The sequence below is a fragment of the Bos taurus genome, chromosome 2 (genome assembly GCF_002263795.3).
Source record: "Bos taurus isolate L1 Dominette 01449 registration number 42190680 breed Hereford chromosome 2, ARS-UCD2.0, whole genome shotgun sequence".
NCBI lineage: Eukaryota > Metazoa > Chordata > Mammalia > Artiodactyla > Bovidae > Bos > Bos taurus.
Genome location: NC_037329.1, coordinates 38035823 through 38050670, shown reverse-complemented (window position 1 = coordinate 38050670; position 14848 = coordinate 38035823). Strand labels below are relative to the sequence as shown.

Below are 14848 nucleotides of genomic sequence, written 5' to 3'. Positions count from 1 at the left end.
CTTCAACAAGAGTCACTCAGCACCAAGCACATTCTGATCACTGAGAAATTTGTTGCGAGGGTGGTGTTAGAGGAGTAGAGGAGTTATAGGAGGTATATGCTATACCAAGATAAATAAGATGGGGCTCCTGCCTGCAGTTGTACAGGGGACATAGATTTTTCCAGTGTGGCAGAATCACTGGCAAGTTATGATTATCTAATAAGGGGCTAGGGATAACCAAGAATGGACTGAACCTAGCCAGTGACCCAAGAAAGTCTTCCTGTAGCAGACATTTGAAGTAATCTTGAAGATGAGTGAGACTTAACCAGACAAAGGAAGGCGAGAGCAGCGTTCCTGACAAGCCAACAGTGGTGGGAGCAAGGACACAAGGTCAGGGAACAAAATGCTGTATCAACTAGAGATGGAGAAAGGACTACAGGGGTTTGGCATGTTTAAACTGTTAAATATGAGGTGGAGTATCAAGAAAGGAGACTAGGAAGGGAGCCGGGGTCCATGTTACTGAGGACTTAGAAAGCCATGCTAGGAAGTTTAGCCATATTGCAAGTAAAGGGGTGCTACTGAGGAGCTGTCATCAAGGGATGGACTAATGCAAATAACCAGAACGCTTTTTAGATACAGCGCCCTACCTGTAGATTAGGGGAAAACTTACAGAAATGTTTTTGTGGGATGTGAAGCATAGCCATTAGAAGGCTGCTGTAATAGTTCAGGAACAGTGGCCAAGGCCCCCTGATAGAAAGGAAAGGCTATATAGTTAATACAGAAAATTTTCCAAATTTGGTAAGTTGCTATGAGGGTGAGGAAAAAGAGGAAGCTAAAATAAGTTTCAAGAAAGAAGTGCAAATTTATTATGGGAAAACAAAGATTTCTATTTTGGACACTGAGTTCAAGGTATCCGTAGACTTCTAAGTTGGTATAACTAGTATGTAGCTGGATAAATGAGGTTCAAAAGAGAGCTGTTCAGAGATGAGAAAAAACGATTTGAAAGTAATTAGCATATAAAGTAGGGAAAATAACAAGAGGGATGGAGAGCCAATGAAGTAGAGAGAGAAGAACAAAGAGCAAGGACAGAATCCTGGAAGAAACCAAGGTTACAGGAGGGGCAGAGTGACAAATACACAGGCTGGCTGAGAATCACTTTAAGACATGACGAAACTAATGATATTTTGGAAGCTGACAGAGTGAAAAATGTCCAGAGTGAGTAGTCAAGAGTGAGAAAAGAGGCAGAGGGGTCCACTAGGATGAGGATGGAAGAGTGTTAATTCTATTAAGTAATACAGAGGTCACTCATCATCTTGGAGAGAGGATAGGAATTTGATGGCGTGGAGACATCACAAGTCTTGAAGAAAAAAATAATCTAGATTATTCTTTCAAAAGTTTGATTTCAAATGAAAGGGTAGAGAATAGGGACTGCCCAGGACCTAGAGGATGACAGAGAGGAATACCCCACAGAGTAAAAATAAAGGAAAGGGGGCAAACAGTAGAACCAAGTGGTTATATGGGTCAGAATCCCAACCATCAGAGGAAAGGACTGGACATGAACGTGTAGAAGATCTCACACTGTGCATCAGAGGGGAAAGCAGGGGACTAGCAGACACAGGGCAGGGGAGATAGGAACTGAGGATTAATCTTACACCTCCATGACTTCATTTTATTGATAAAGCAGGAAGTGGTTTGTCTTCTGGGAGTGTGATGGGGAGGGTGTATGGTATTAGTCACTCAGTTATGTCCGACTCTTTGTGATCTCACGGACTATAGCCCACCAGCTCCTCTGTTCACAGAATTCTCCAGGCAAGAATACTGGAGTGGGTAGCCATTCCCTTCTCCAGGGGATCTTTCTGACCCAGGGATTGAATCCCCGCTTCCTGCATTGCAGGCAGATTCTTTACCATCTGATCTACCAGTGAAGCCCAAGAGTCTTTTAAGGACCTGTCTGTGGCTTACTTAATGTTGGCACTAGTGGTAAAGAACCCACTGCCAATGGAGGAGACAGAAGAGACACAGGTTTGGTCCCTGGATAGGAAGACCCCCAGGAGGAGGGCATGGCAACCCACTCCAGTACTCTTGCCTGGAGAATCCCCATGGACAGAAGAGCCTGGCAGGTTACAATCCATCGCGTCAAAAGAGATGGACATGACTGAAGTGACTTAGCACACACACACAATGCTTTGAAACAGGGATGAGAGGACTAGGAAGAGCTGGTGAACCAAGGATAAGACTGAGCATTCTTATGTGGACATTTCATTCAGAGTCTGGATCAAATGACTTTTTCTTAGCAGTACTTGGCCACCTAGCATGGAGACAGAGAAAGTCAACTGTGAGACAGATCTGGAAAAGAGGCCCCCCAGCCATTCCACAGACAGTCGAAGATGTTAAGGAATCAAATACGCAGCTAACAGAGTGGTCCAGGCTAGTGCTGGGAGGGTCTGGGGCTAGCAGTCTGAGAAAATTTAGGGGACCAAACAGAAGGTTTTGTGGGAGCAAGAGAATGAGAGCTCTGTTTTCCCGCTTTCCTCTCACCCATCTTGTGAGAGGCCTGAAAGTCCCTACTCGCTATAGCAGCTGCTGCTGATAGAAAACCAAAGCAGGGAGAGAACACATTATTTCAAAATTCCTTTAGCTCTTTCCTTAAAGACACAAATCATCTAAATCACTCCCCAAAAGCCCTTTTAAATTCCAAGACTAAGAACAAAATTACGGTTAAATATTTAACTAGTGTTTATTATAGCTAGCATGTTGGTTTTAGAAAGATCAAATTTATGATACGACAAAGTAATATTTTTCACATTCTGTAAGTCTATTTTATAGCACATTGGGGCCCACAGTATAATAAATATCTTCTATTATTTTATAAGATTCTTATATGCAAAGCTGTGTAGGGCAGAGATAATATTGAATTTCAAGTCAAATGAGCTGGCATGAACCTTAAGTCAGGTCACTTTGTCTTTCAGGACGTCAGCTTTTGGACTTGTAAAGTGAAGACTGAGAATAAATCTCCAAGTTTCTTTCCAGGTTTTAAAAAAACTATGAGATGAAAGAGGAGAGTGAAAAAGCTGGCTTAAAACTCAGCATTCAAAAAACTAAGATCATGGCTTCCGGTCCCATCACTTCATGGCAAATAGACAGGGAAACAATGAAAACAGTGAGAGACTTTCTTTTCTTGGGCTCCAAAATCACTGCAGATGGTGACTGCAGCCATGAAATTAAAAGACCCTTGCTCCTTGGAAGAAAAGCTATGACAAACCTAAACAGCATATGAAAAAGCAGAGACATTCCTTTGCTGACAAAGGTCTGTCTAGTCTAGGTTATGGTTTTTCCAGTAGTCATGTATGGTTGTAAGAGTTGGACCATAAAGAAGGCAGAGCACCAAAGAATTGATGCTTTTGAACTTGGTGTTGGAGAAGACCCTTGAGAGTCCCTTGGACTGCAAGGAGATCAAACCAGTCAATCCTAAAGGAAATCAGTCCTCACTATTCATTGGAAGGACTGATGCTGAAGCTGAAGCTCCAATACTTTGGCCACCTGATGCAAAGAACTGACTCATTGGGAAAAACCCTGATGCTGGGCAAGATTGAAGGCAGGAGAAGAAGGGGACAACAGAGGATGAAATGTTTGGATGGCATCACCACCTTGACGGACATGAGTTTGAGCAAGCTCTGGGAGTTGGCGATGGACAGGGAAGCCTGGCATGCCGCAGTCCATGGAGTTACAAAGAGTCAGAAATGACTGAGTGACTGAACTGATGAGATTAATTTAATATTTTTAATTACTACAGAATTAATAGAGTTACCACTTTTCTTTTATGATATATTTTTGTTATGAACTATAATTTGCTGAGCCTCAGTTCTTGATCAGGAACACAGACTCCAACAATAACACTGTCTCTATGAAAAATAGAATCCATTTTACCAGTTTACTTTATGCTCCAATTTTTCCATTCTCTGCCCACATTTACTCTTTGGAGGCTGCATCTCCAAAAGTTCGGAGATATTTGTTCACCATATTGTGACCATGTGTTACTGAAGAGACCCATATTATATTGCCTTCGCAGAACCCAGCCCATGATTTCATGGCTGAGTGCTCTACAGCACTCATATGCAAAGCTGTGTAGGGCAGTTGTACACCTTAACTTGGATTTCTCATTGAGGGTAATATCAGAAAGTGCCTATATAGCATCTATTCAAATGTCTGAGATGTTGAGGGCACTCCACAGAGTACGCTTGATACACTGGGCAGCATGATGTGTGGGAAATAATCAAAACACAGCATTATTTCTGTCCCCTATTCAGATATTTCTCCTGCCACTAGACGAAACCTAGGCAGAAACCATAGCCCACTCTTGGATTACAGAGGGTGCCACAATCACTTTAAGTCACAAAATATAGTCTTGATTCAAAATTAAATTATCTAGTTCTAAGAGATTAAGCAACTCTTCCCTCTTTATTCAGAAGATAACATTTCCTTTTACTCCCTACATGCTTAGACCATCAGAGCCCAGGAGCGGGAAACAAAAGGAGAGGAGAGATAAAGGGGAAAGGCAGTTTTCTCATGGACTGGTAATGGACTGAGGCTGTCTGGTAAACTCAGTAGGTACTTAATGCTGCTGACTCTTCCCTTCCTATCAGTTTTGTTGCCTGGGCTGTTCCTGGAAAATTTCCCCATACACAATTTCCTTTAGTTACTTCTTTTCCACCTTCAGGTTCCCATTTACTGCTCTTCCAATTCACTGTTTTGGGTGGAGCCTAAACCTCTGGCAGGAGCCTTGTTGGGCAGAAAGAATCTGACTTTTGAAAATGACCCCAATGCCACTAGCCAATGATTTCTTAAATACAGCATGTAAAAGACTGATAAACTGCATTGCATTAGGACCTTCCAGAAATCAGAAAAGAATGGCACTCCGACTTTAACCACAAGAAAAGGCTGGATAGCCTACAACATAAAAATTTTTCTTGAATCTAACAGAGAGAAGACATCATAGGACAATAAACTAGCCTGATATTTAAAGAAAGGTAGAGGCCTCCAACAAGATAGGAAATTCTAGAGCTACTTACCTGAGGCAGAGCCCCTGGGAAAGACAAGGCCATTTTAGAAGGGATAAAAAGATGGCAGGTAAAATTTTGTGATGATTCCATAGTTTCATTTTAACAATTTGCTGCCATGGCAGAGTCTGAGCTTCTGCCATATGGAAGCTACAGATGCAAGGGGAATTTACACCCCTTCACAAGCTTTTCTTTACAAATCTACTAGAATGTTCCTAAGAAAGATCCCGGTCAGGGAAAGCAGCAGAGGAAGACTCCTGTGGTCATACAAACCAGCCAGAGAGGAACAAAGCCCTAATGAACAAAAGGCACTGTGGGTGGCGAGGGAGGCGGAGCTGCAAACCCTCAGGGCGCAAGTGTAGACCCTTTGAGGCCAGGGAAAGGGGACAAAGAAATCCTTCTCTCCTGAGGAAGAAACAGGAAGCTTTCTCCCTCACAAGAACCAGCAAGACCTGAGGTGAACTTGAAGTTCATCTGCCCTGGGGAGGAGGGCAGAGTCACTGAATAGGTTCTGGCCACAATATCCAGGAACGTAGGTCCTGCCGGATACTGAGGCTGAACCAAGAAAGCGGAAAGCCTCTTCCCCAAGCAGGCTAGCAAATGACAGTAAGAATCTGCAACTTGGGAAGATGCGAGAGTGGCAAGACACTCTCTTGGGCTCAGACTCACAAGGAAAGCCTGAAGCCTACTTCCACCATAAGCAAAGTGACACTAATTGCCAAAAACTGAAGACAACTGGTGAGTGGACAAACTGTAATAAACCCAAATCAAGGAATATTACAGCAATAAAAAGGACCGAACTGTTGGCATTTATACTATCATGGCTAGATCTCAAAGGCATTATGCTCAGTGAATAAAGACAGACTCAAAAGAGTACATGTCATACTATCTGGTTATAGTTATATGACATTCTAGAATAGGCAGAACAATAGAGACAGAGATCAACAGTTGCCAAAGGCTGAAGGTGGGTGCGGTGTCGACTTCAAAGAGGCATGAAGGACTGTTGAAAGTGATAAAACAGTTCTATATCCTGACTGTGGGGGTGGTTACATGTCCAGCATTTGTCGAAACTCACAGAGCTATACACTAAAAAGGGTGATTTTGTGTGATAGTCATTCAGTTGTATCCAACTCTGCAACCCTATAGACTGTAGTGTGCCAGGCTCCTCTGTCCATGGGAATTCTCCAGGCAAGAATACTAGAATGGGTTGCCATTTCCTTCTTGACATAGGGATCAAATCCAGGTCTCCCACATTGTGGGCAGATTCTTTACTGTCTGAGGCTCCAGGGAAGTCCCCCAAAAGGATGATTTTAACCACATATAACTTACATCTCAAAGATATTTAAAATTAAAAGAAAAAATTTCATTGCAATTAAATTGTTCATCAAAAAACAACATTAACAGTGTGAAGTGACAAGTTACAGATTGGGAGGAAAAAATGGAATTTGCCTACAGAACATATAAAGAACATACAAATGAGTAAGAAAAAGAGCAGACAATGGAATAGAAAAATGGACAAAGGACCTAAGTGGCTGTTTCACAAAAGAGGATATTCAAATTGCCAATATGCATAAGAAAAGCTGCTCGACATCTTTATTCTAAATGCAAATGAAAATCATAATGATGTACCACTACACATTCATCAGATTAGCTGAAGTTAAAGATTTGGCAATACCAATGTTGGCAAGAACGTGGATTAACTGAAACTGGTTGTAAATTTGTATAACCACTTTGGAAAACTATTTGGAAGTATTTAACATGAGCCTTATGATTCAGCAATTCCACTCTGAGGTAATTATTCAAGAGTTACAAGGGCCTATGACCACCATAAGTCAAGATCAAGGATGTTCATAGCACCATTATCATAACATGAAAAGCTGGAAGCAAATCAAATGTCCACCACCAGGAGAAAATATAAATAAACTGTGGTATATGTATGTGCACAGAATATTACCCAGATGATTATTACATGCAGCAAGGATGGAACTCACAGATATGATACATGAAAGAAGTATCAAAGAGTAACTGTATGATTTGACTCATATGAAATTCACCAATAAGCAAAACAATCTTGAATGATTAGATGAATTCGGAATAGTAGTCATGGATGAGGCTAGTATATATTGGGGGGACTTCTCTGTAGCTCAGATGGAAAAGAATCTGCCTTCAATGCAAGAGAAACTGGTTTGATTCCTGGGTCAGGAAGATCCCTGGAGAAGGGATAGGCTACCCACTCCAGTATTCTTAGGCTTCCTTTGTGGCTCAGATTGAAGAATCGGCCTGCAATGTGGGAGACCTGGGTTCAATCCATGGGGTTCAGAAGATCCCCTGGAGAAGGGCATGGTAATCCACTCCAGTGTTCTTGCCTGGAGAAACCCCATGGATGGAGGAGTCTGGAGGGCTACAGTCTACAGGGTCACAAAGAGCCGGACACGACTGAGTGACTAAGCACAGTCTATACTGAGAAGAGGGGTGAGGGAGCATTCTGAGCCCTTCTGTATCTTGATCTCAGTGGTATTTCTATGGGCAGCATACATTTGTAGAACTTTATTCAATAGTACACTTATATTCTGTGGACTCCACTCCATGTATTTTTACCTCTATGTGATACAAAACCAGAAAATATCCCCTTCAGCACATCCTGAATGTGTGCAAAATGAGTATAAAGAGACTAGGCGTATATAAGGATTTGGCAAGACCCCTGACCATCCTTCCTCTCTTGTGTTTTTTTAGTCACTGAGTATTTCTTATCAGCCACAGATGGAGATGAAACGTGCATTAGCTCTGTAGGACATGGTAGATTGGGCTTTGTGTGTGTGTGCGTTTGTCAGTCATGTCCAACTTTTTGTGACTCCATGAGCTATAGCCCACAAGATTCCTCTGTCCATGGGGTTTCCCAGGCAAGAATACTGGAGTGGGTAGCTATTCTATTCTCCAGGGCATCTTCCTGACCCAGGGATCAAACCTGGGTCTTCCAAATTGCAGGCAGATTCTTTACCATCTGAGCCACCTTGGAAGCTTCATGTAAATTCTATTGCTTTTAGGCCCTAAGTTTATGCAATGTCAAAATAAATATCTTTTTGTTTAAAGAACTGCAGAGGAGAAATTTTTCCTCTAATATAGACATTTATTTATTTGGTTTTTAATTTATTTATTTATGGCTGTGCTGGGTCTTTGTTGCTGTGCGGGCTCTTCTCTGGTTGTAGGAGCAAGGACTACTCTCTCGTTGCCACGCATGGGCTTCTCACTGTGGGGGCTTCTCTTATGATGAAGCACAGCTCCAGGTGAAGGGCTTCAGTAGTTGCAGCACACAGACCCATTAGTTGTGCCGCCAGGGCCCTAGAAAGTGCAGACACCCCTAGCTGTACAGGGTCAGTGGCTGTGGTACATGAGCTTAGTCGCTCTGAGGCATGTGGAATCTTCCCGCACCAGGGACTGAATTCATGTCCCCTGAATTGGCAGGCAGATTCTCAGCCACTGGACCACCAGGGAAGTCCAAGACATTTGTTTTTATATGCTATTAATTGCTATAATGTAACATCTACCAGCTTATTTTTTCTTTCAAGAGAATAAAAGTTTACAACATCCTCCTACTATGTCATTTATCAATAAGTTAAGATCTGTGCACTTTACTGTGTGTATGCTGTACCTCAATACAATTGTGTGTGTGTTTGTGTGTCGCATGTATCTTTATTTCTCAAGTACAAACAAGCAGTTGGCATTATACTGCAGTTACAGAAGTAAGTTTCAGAGAACTGCCTAAGGTCACTAACTCCTGGTTCAACAGTTTCATGGTTAATAGTATTTTCAGCAATTCTGTGAGGTCCGAACAGTCCCCTGCCTAGGGACTTCAACAGCGAAGGATTAGTCAACTCCTCCTCCTGTCTCAGCTCCTCCAGTCTGATTGGGTCAGGCCATTCTACTCTTTAAGTATAAGGGGAATGGGCACATCACAGCTCCCAGGCATCCTGCAAAGTAGGCAGGTCACCTTAGGGACAGCTTTACCCACACAAAAATTCATCTCACATTAGCTGTGAGGATTCAGTGTCACCCCCAATCATAATTTTCCTTACTTAGAAGTTTAAAACATGATACAATTTATGTTTGACGGCCCTTCCAACACTCCTAGGGAGGCCAAATCCACCTGGGGCCTCTGGGACTCATGCACCCGTGATCCATTTGAGGAGTGCGATTACTCCCAACACAGCAGCCACTCTTGTTTGCAGTTCTGCCATTAAGGCAGTTTCTCTGTACTTCCAGATTCTGTGCTGTCTGTACTTCCCTGCGAAGGCAATGGCACCCCACTCCAGTACTTTTGCCTGGAAAATCCCGTGGACGGAGGAGCCTGGTGGGCTGCAGTCTATGGGGTCGCTAGAGTCGGACACGACTGAGCGACTTCACTTTCACTTTTCACTTTCATGCATTGGAGAAGGAAATGGCAGCCCACTCCAGTGTTCTTGCCTGGAGAATCCCAGGAACAGGGAAGCCTGGTGGGCTGCTGTCTCTGGGGTCACACAGAGTCAGACACGACTGAAGCGACTTAGCAGCAGCAGCAGTACTTCCCTGCGAGCCTCAGACACCAGTCCCCAAGACTCCACTACAAGGGTTACCCACTCAGCTCTCCAAGCCATCCTGGAGGTTCCTCGCTGGGTCTGGGCAGGAGGAAAACCCAATCTGCTCCCCATCTCACTTTGTTGAGAGCTCACACAGCCCGTCAAGCTCTCCCCAACGTATCTGTTCACAAATCCTCCCTCCTCTTCGTAACTGGATCCTTTTTTAAAAAAACTCTTTAAAGAGAATGAGAGGTTCCTGAGTCTGAATAAGTATCAGACATTTACTCTATAATTACACTGCATTTTCATCCCGTACCCCATGCTGATGTATAGCATTCGTAGTTGGTATTGGATATTCACAATCAAAACTTCAATACTTACCTCCTGTTCGACTTCAGGTTGAACTGTATGAAACTGTTGATTGTTTATAATGTTTTGACTTAAAGGAATTGCAATTTCATATAGTTCAAGCTAACAATTTTATTCAAAATAGGCTTTTTAGAGAAATTTTAGGTTGGAATTGAACAAACAGGAAAAGTGAATTCTGAAATGAATACTCAGGCAAATACTGAAGCATCATCTGCAAAGCATCTCACCTTGGCTTTCAGATCTGCACACACTTCCTGTTGCTTTTTCCTGTCCTTAGCCAACATGCTTTCCATTTCATGAGTTGCACAGGCTTCAGCCAGTGTCAGCACAGCCTTCTGTATAAAGTCTCGCCGATTCTTATTCCAACTCAATATCAGGATTCTTCGCTGCTCCTTAGCAAAGCGATATTGATTACAATATTTCTCATGTTCGACCTGAAAAGAAAACAGATGATAAATGCTTATTATGAAACTGAGCTTATGTGTTATGTCATTGCTAGAAAAGTGAATAAAATGAATTAAAATCAATGATTTTGAAAAGTGAAGACCAAATATCTTAATAGTAAATACAACAATCAGGATCAGGTACCAGTCCCAGATTTCTGGGTCCATGGCTAATTGGTGACTGAGGACCAGTCATTTATTCTTTTTAAGTTCTCATACAGGATGGAGTCAGGCCAGGTGGTCCTAGAACAACTTCTACTTCTATATGGTAATGAATCTATGAGCAGAAAACATGATTTCCCCTGCATATAATTTTAAAAATACTCTATCTAAATCAGTTTTGTTATATTAATAACAACTTCAGGTGCTTTTGTTAGACATGTGCTAATAAACATTAAAAATTGCGATAATAATTCTAAAAACTCAGTTTGCCATTGATTAGGGAAACAATCAGATATTAGAACATCTAAACTTACAATAATTATAGCACTGACAGTAGCTCTTCCCATCCTATGCTCTTGAAGGGCATGACATTCTTACACGGATATCAATAGTTCCTACTGCCAGTGAATACCAACCCTGGGAGGTCTGAGTCTTAAGAGAAAGAAGAGGAAGAGAGATAGCCTTAAGAGTTTGAAAAACCTCTGTAGGTGATTCTGAAATACTCCTTATAAAAAGGTGTGTGTGTGTCTATGAGAGCTCAGTTGCTCAGTCATGTCCAACTCTTTGTGACCCCATGGGCTGTAGCCTGCCAGGCTCCCCCATCCATGGGACTTACAGCAAGAATACTGGAGTGGCTAGCTATTCCCTTATCCAGGGGTTCTTCCTGAACGAGGGATTGAACCCATGTGTCTTGCATATCCTGCACTGGCAGGCAGATTCTTTACCACTAGTGCCACCTGGGAGGCCCCTATATAAAGGTATGTCACCTGAAATTCAGAGTTGAAGACCTAAATAATTCTTCATTTTACTAGTATAGACCACATCTCTGAATTTAATATATTATAACCTCTAAGTGATGTGAGAAAAGAACCTAGCAAAAAAGATAAGGTGGCACCTACTTAAAAAAAAATTATAATTTAGGTATGGTTAATTAAAAGTTGGCTTAAAGCTCAACATTCAGAAGACGAAGATCATGGCATCTGGTCCCATCACTTCATGGGAAATAGATGGGGAAACAGTGGAAACAGTGTCAGACTTTATTTTTCTGGGCTCCAAAATCACTGCAGATGGTGACTGCAGCCATGAAATTAAAAGACACTTACTCCTTGGAAGGAAAGTTATGACCAACCTAGATAGCATATTCAAAAGCAGAGACATTACTTTGCCAACAAAGGTCCATCTAGTCAAGGCTATGGTTTTTCCTGTGGTCATGTATGGATGTGAGAGTTGGACTGTGAAGAAGGCTGAGCACCGAAGAATTGATGTTTTTGAACTGTGGTGTTGGAGAAGACTCTTGAGAGTCCCTTGGACTGCAAGGAGATCCAAACAGTCCATTCTGAAGGAGATCAGCCCTGGGATTTCTTTAGAAGGAATGATGCTGAAGCTGAAACTCCAGTATTTTGGCCACCTCATGCGAAGAGTTGACTCATTGGAAAAGACTCTGATCCTGGGAGGGATTGGGGGCAAGAGGAGAAGGGGACGACAGAGGATGAGATGGCTGGATGGCATCACTGACTCGATGGACGTGAGTCTGGGTGAACTCTGGGAGTTGGTGATGGACAGGGAGGCCTGGCGTGCTGTGATTCATGGGGTCGCAAAGAGTCGGACATGACTGAGCGACTGATCTGATCTGATCTGATCTGATGGTTAATTAAGTAAACAGTGGTATGATCACTCACCTAGAGCCAGATATCCTGGAATGTGAAGTCAAGTGGGCCTTAGGAAGCATCACTACAAACAAAGCTAGTAGAGGTGATGGAATTCCAGTTGAGCTATTTCAAATCTTAAAAGATGATGCTGTGAAAGTGCTGCATTCAATATGCCGCAAATTTGGAAAACTCAGCAGTGGCCACAGGACTGGAAAAGGTCAGTGTTCATTCCAATCCCAAAGAAAGGCAATGCCAAAGAATGCTCAAACTACCACACAACTGCACTCAACTTGCACGCTAGTAAAGTAATGCTCAAAACTCTCCAAGCCAGGCTTCAACAGTATATATGAACCATGAACTTCCAGATGTTCAAGCTGGATTTACAAAGGGCAGAGGAACCAGCGATCAAATTGCCAACAACCACTGGATCACTGAAAAAACAAGAGAGTTCCAGAAAAACATCTAGTTCTGCTTTATTGACTACACCAAAGCCTTTGACTGCGTGGATCACAATAAACTGTGGAAAATTCTTCAAGAGATGGGAGTATCAGACCACCTGAACTGCCTCTTAAGAAATCTGTATGCAGGTCAGGAAGCAACAGTTAGAATTGGACATGGAACAAAAGACTGGTTCAAAATAGGGAAATGAGTACATGAAGGCTGTATATCATCACCCTGCTTATTTAACTTATATGCAGAGTACATCATGAGAACCAGTGGCCTGGAAGAAGCACAAGCTGGAATCAAGACTGCCAGGAGAAATATCTATAACCTCATATATGCAGATGACACCACCCTTATGGCAGAAAGTGAAGAAGAACTAAAGAGCCTCTTGATGAAAGTGAAAGAGGAGAGTGAAAAAGCTGGCTTAAAGCTCAACATGCAGAAAACTAAGATCATTGCATCTGGTCCCAACATTTCATGGCAAATAGATGGGGAAACAGTGGAAACAGTGAGAAACTTTACTTTTGGGGGCTCAGAACTACTGCAGATAGTGACTGCAGCCATGAAATTGAAAGACGCTTGCTCCTAGGAAGAAAAGCTATGACCAACCTAGACAGCATATTAAAAAGCAGAGACATTACTTTGACAACAAATGTCCATCTAGTCAAAGCTATGGTTTTTCCAGTAGTCATGGATGGATGTGAGAGTTGGACTATAAAGAAAGCGGAGCACCAATGAATTGATGCCTTTGAACTGTGGTATTGGAGAAGACTCTTGAGAGTCCCTTGGACTGCAAGAAGATCCAACTAGTCCATCCTAAAGGAGATCAGTCCTGGATGTTCATTGGAAGGACTGATGCTGAAGCTGAAACTCCAATACTTTGGCCACCTGATGCGAAGAGCTGACTCATTGGAAAAGACCCTGATGCTGGGAAAGATTGAAGGCAGGAGGAGAAGGGGACGACAGAGGATGAGATGGTTGGATGGCATCACCGACTCAATGGACATGAGTTTGAGTTGGTGATGGACAGGGAGGCCTGTCCTGCTGCAGTCCATGGGGTCACAAAGAGTTGGACATGACTGAGCGACTGAACTGAACTAAGTACATAATGAAATAGGCTATGGCTTCACTTAAATCAAATATCAGCTACTAAAATCCATTCTACAAATTCTTAGCTTTAGTCCTCAAAGCCAAGACTATGCTTAAAACTTGTCAAACACTAAGAAAGGATGTACACATCATACAGAAATGCATACTAATTATCCCAATGTAAGAAGTAAATGCAAAAATCTTTATCGTATTAACAGTAGGCAAATACAAAAATCTACACACAGTTCAAAATGACAGCTGGTCACAGATACAAATGGAACCAATAAGGAATAAAATGAAAGCTCCAACTTAATAAATTAGGACTTGTATAAAATCTAGAATGAATTATTAATGTTATATAACATATTTTTTGCATAACAAGAATTTGCAATAAAATAAAGGTCAGAAGGAAAACAAATAACTGAATGGGGATTAATGGGATAGGAGAGGTTGGTCATAACTAGTTGTGTGGCCTTTGCTTCAGTTTCTTCACCTGAAAAGTAAGGATGATTATAGTACTTCTCTCATCCACTATTATGTGCACTACATGACTGACATAAAATAAATTCTATACACGTTAGTATTGTTTTTTTAATTTATTTATTGTTTTATTGAAGAATAATTACTTCACAGAATTTTTGTTTTCTGTCAAAGCACAACGTGAATCAGCCATAGGTATACATATATTCTCTCCCTATTGAAACTCCCTCCCATCCTCCTCCCTCAAGTATTGTTACTTGATTTAAAACAATTACAAAAGTACAGAGTATGTAATACTATTTTATGGCATGGCCTATAATATTTAAAAGGTAGGAGTCCATACATGTTTGTTTACATATATGTTTTAAAGTGAATTACTGTGAAATTCATTGGTGACATGGTAACTTCTGTTTCCTTGTCTCTGTGGTCTTGTCCAGTAAAGAATTTAACCGTAACTTCCCAGGCCTGTCTCAGGGAAACTTCAGACAAGACTCTGATTTATGAATTTGGGGCATTTATGTTCAGACCCATCTAGGGGATCAAGTGGAGTTGTGGTGGGGATGGTGTAGGTAGACACAAGCTCCTAAGGCAAGTTTTGGCTTCCCCATGACTAGAAGGATTGA

General features: G+C 41.9%; 1 protein-coding gene and 1 non-coding gene across 10 annotated transcripts in view; both read right to left on the bottom strand.

Annotated features, from left to right (window-relative positions):
* CCDC148 (coiled-coil domain containing 148) overlaps window positions 1–14848 on the bottom strand; it is a 297891-nt gene that overhangs the window by 149994 nt on the left and 133049 nt on the right. For all 9 annotated transcript variants that reach the window (XM_059878265.1, XM_059878253.1, XM_059878256.1 and 6 more), the window contains one exon: window positions 10186–10392. In XM_059878265.1, coding sequence (XP_059734248.1) covers window positions 10186–10392 — 207 coding nt within the window. The remainder of the gene's footprint in view (window positions 1–10185; window positions 10393–14848) is intronic.
* LOC112443682 (U12 minor spliceosomal RNA) lies at window positions 8979–9126 on the bottom strand. Its single transcript, XR_003032090.1, has one exon. It is a non-coding gene; the product is annotated as a U12 minor spliceosomal RNA (small nuclear RNA).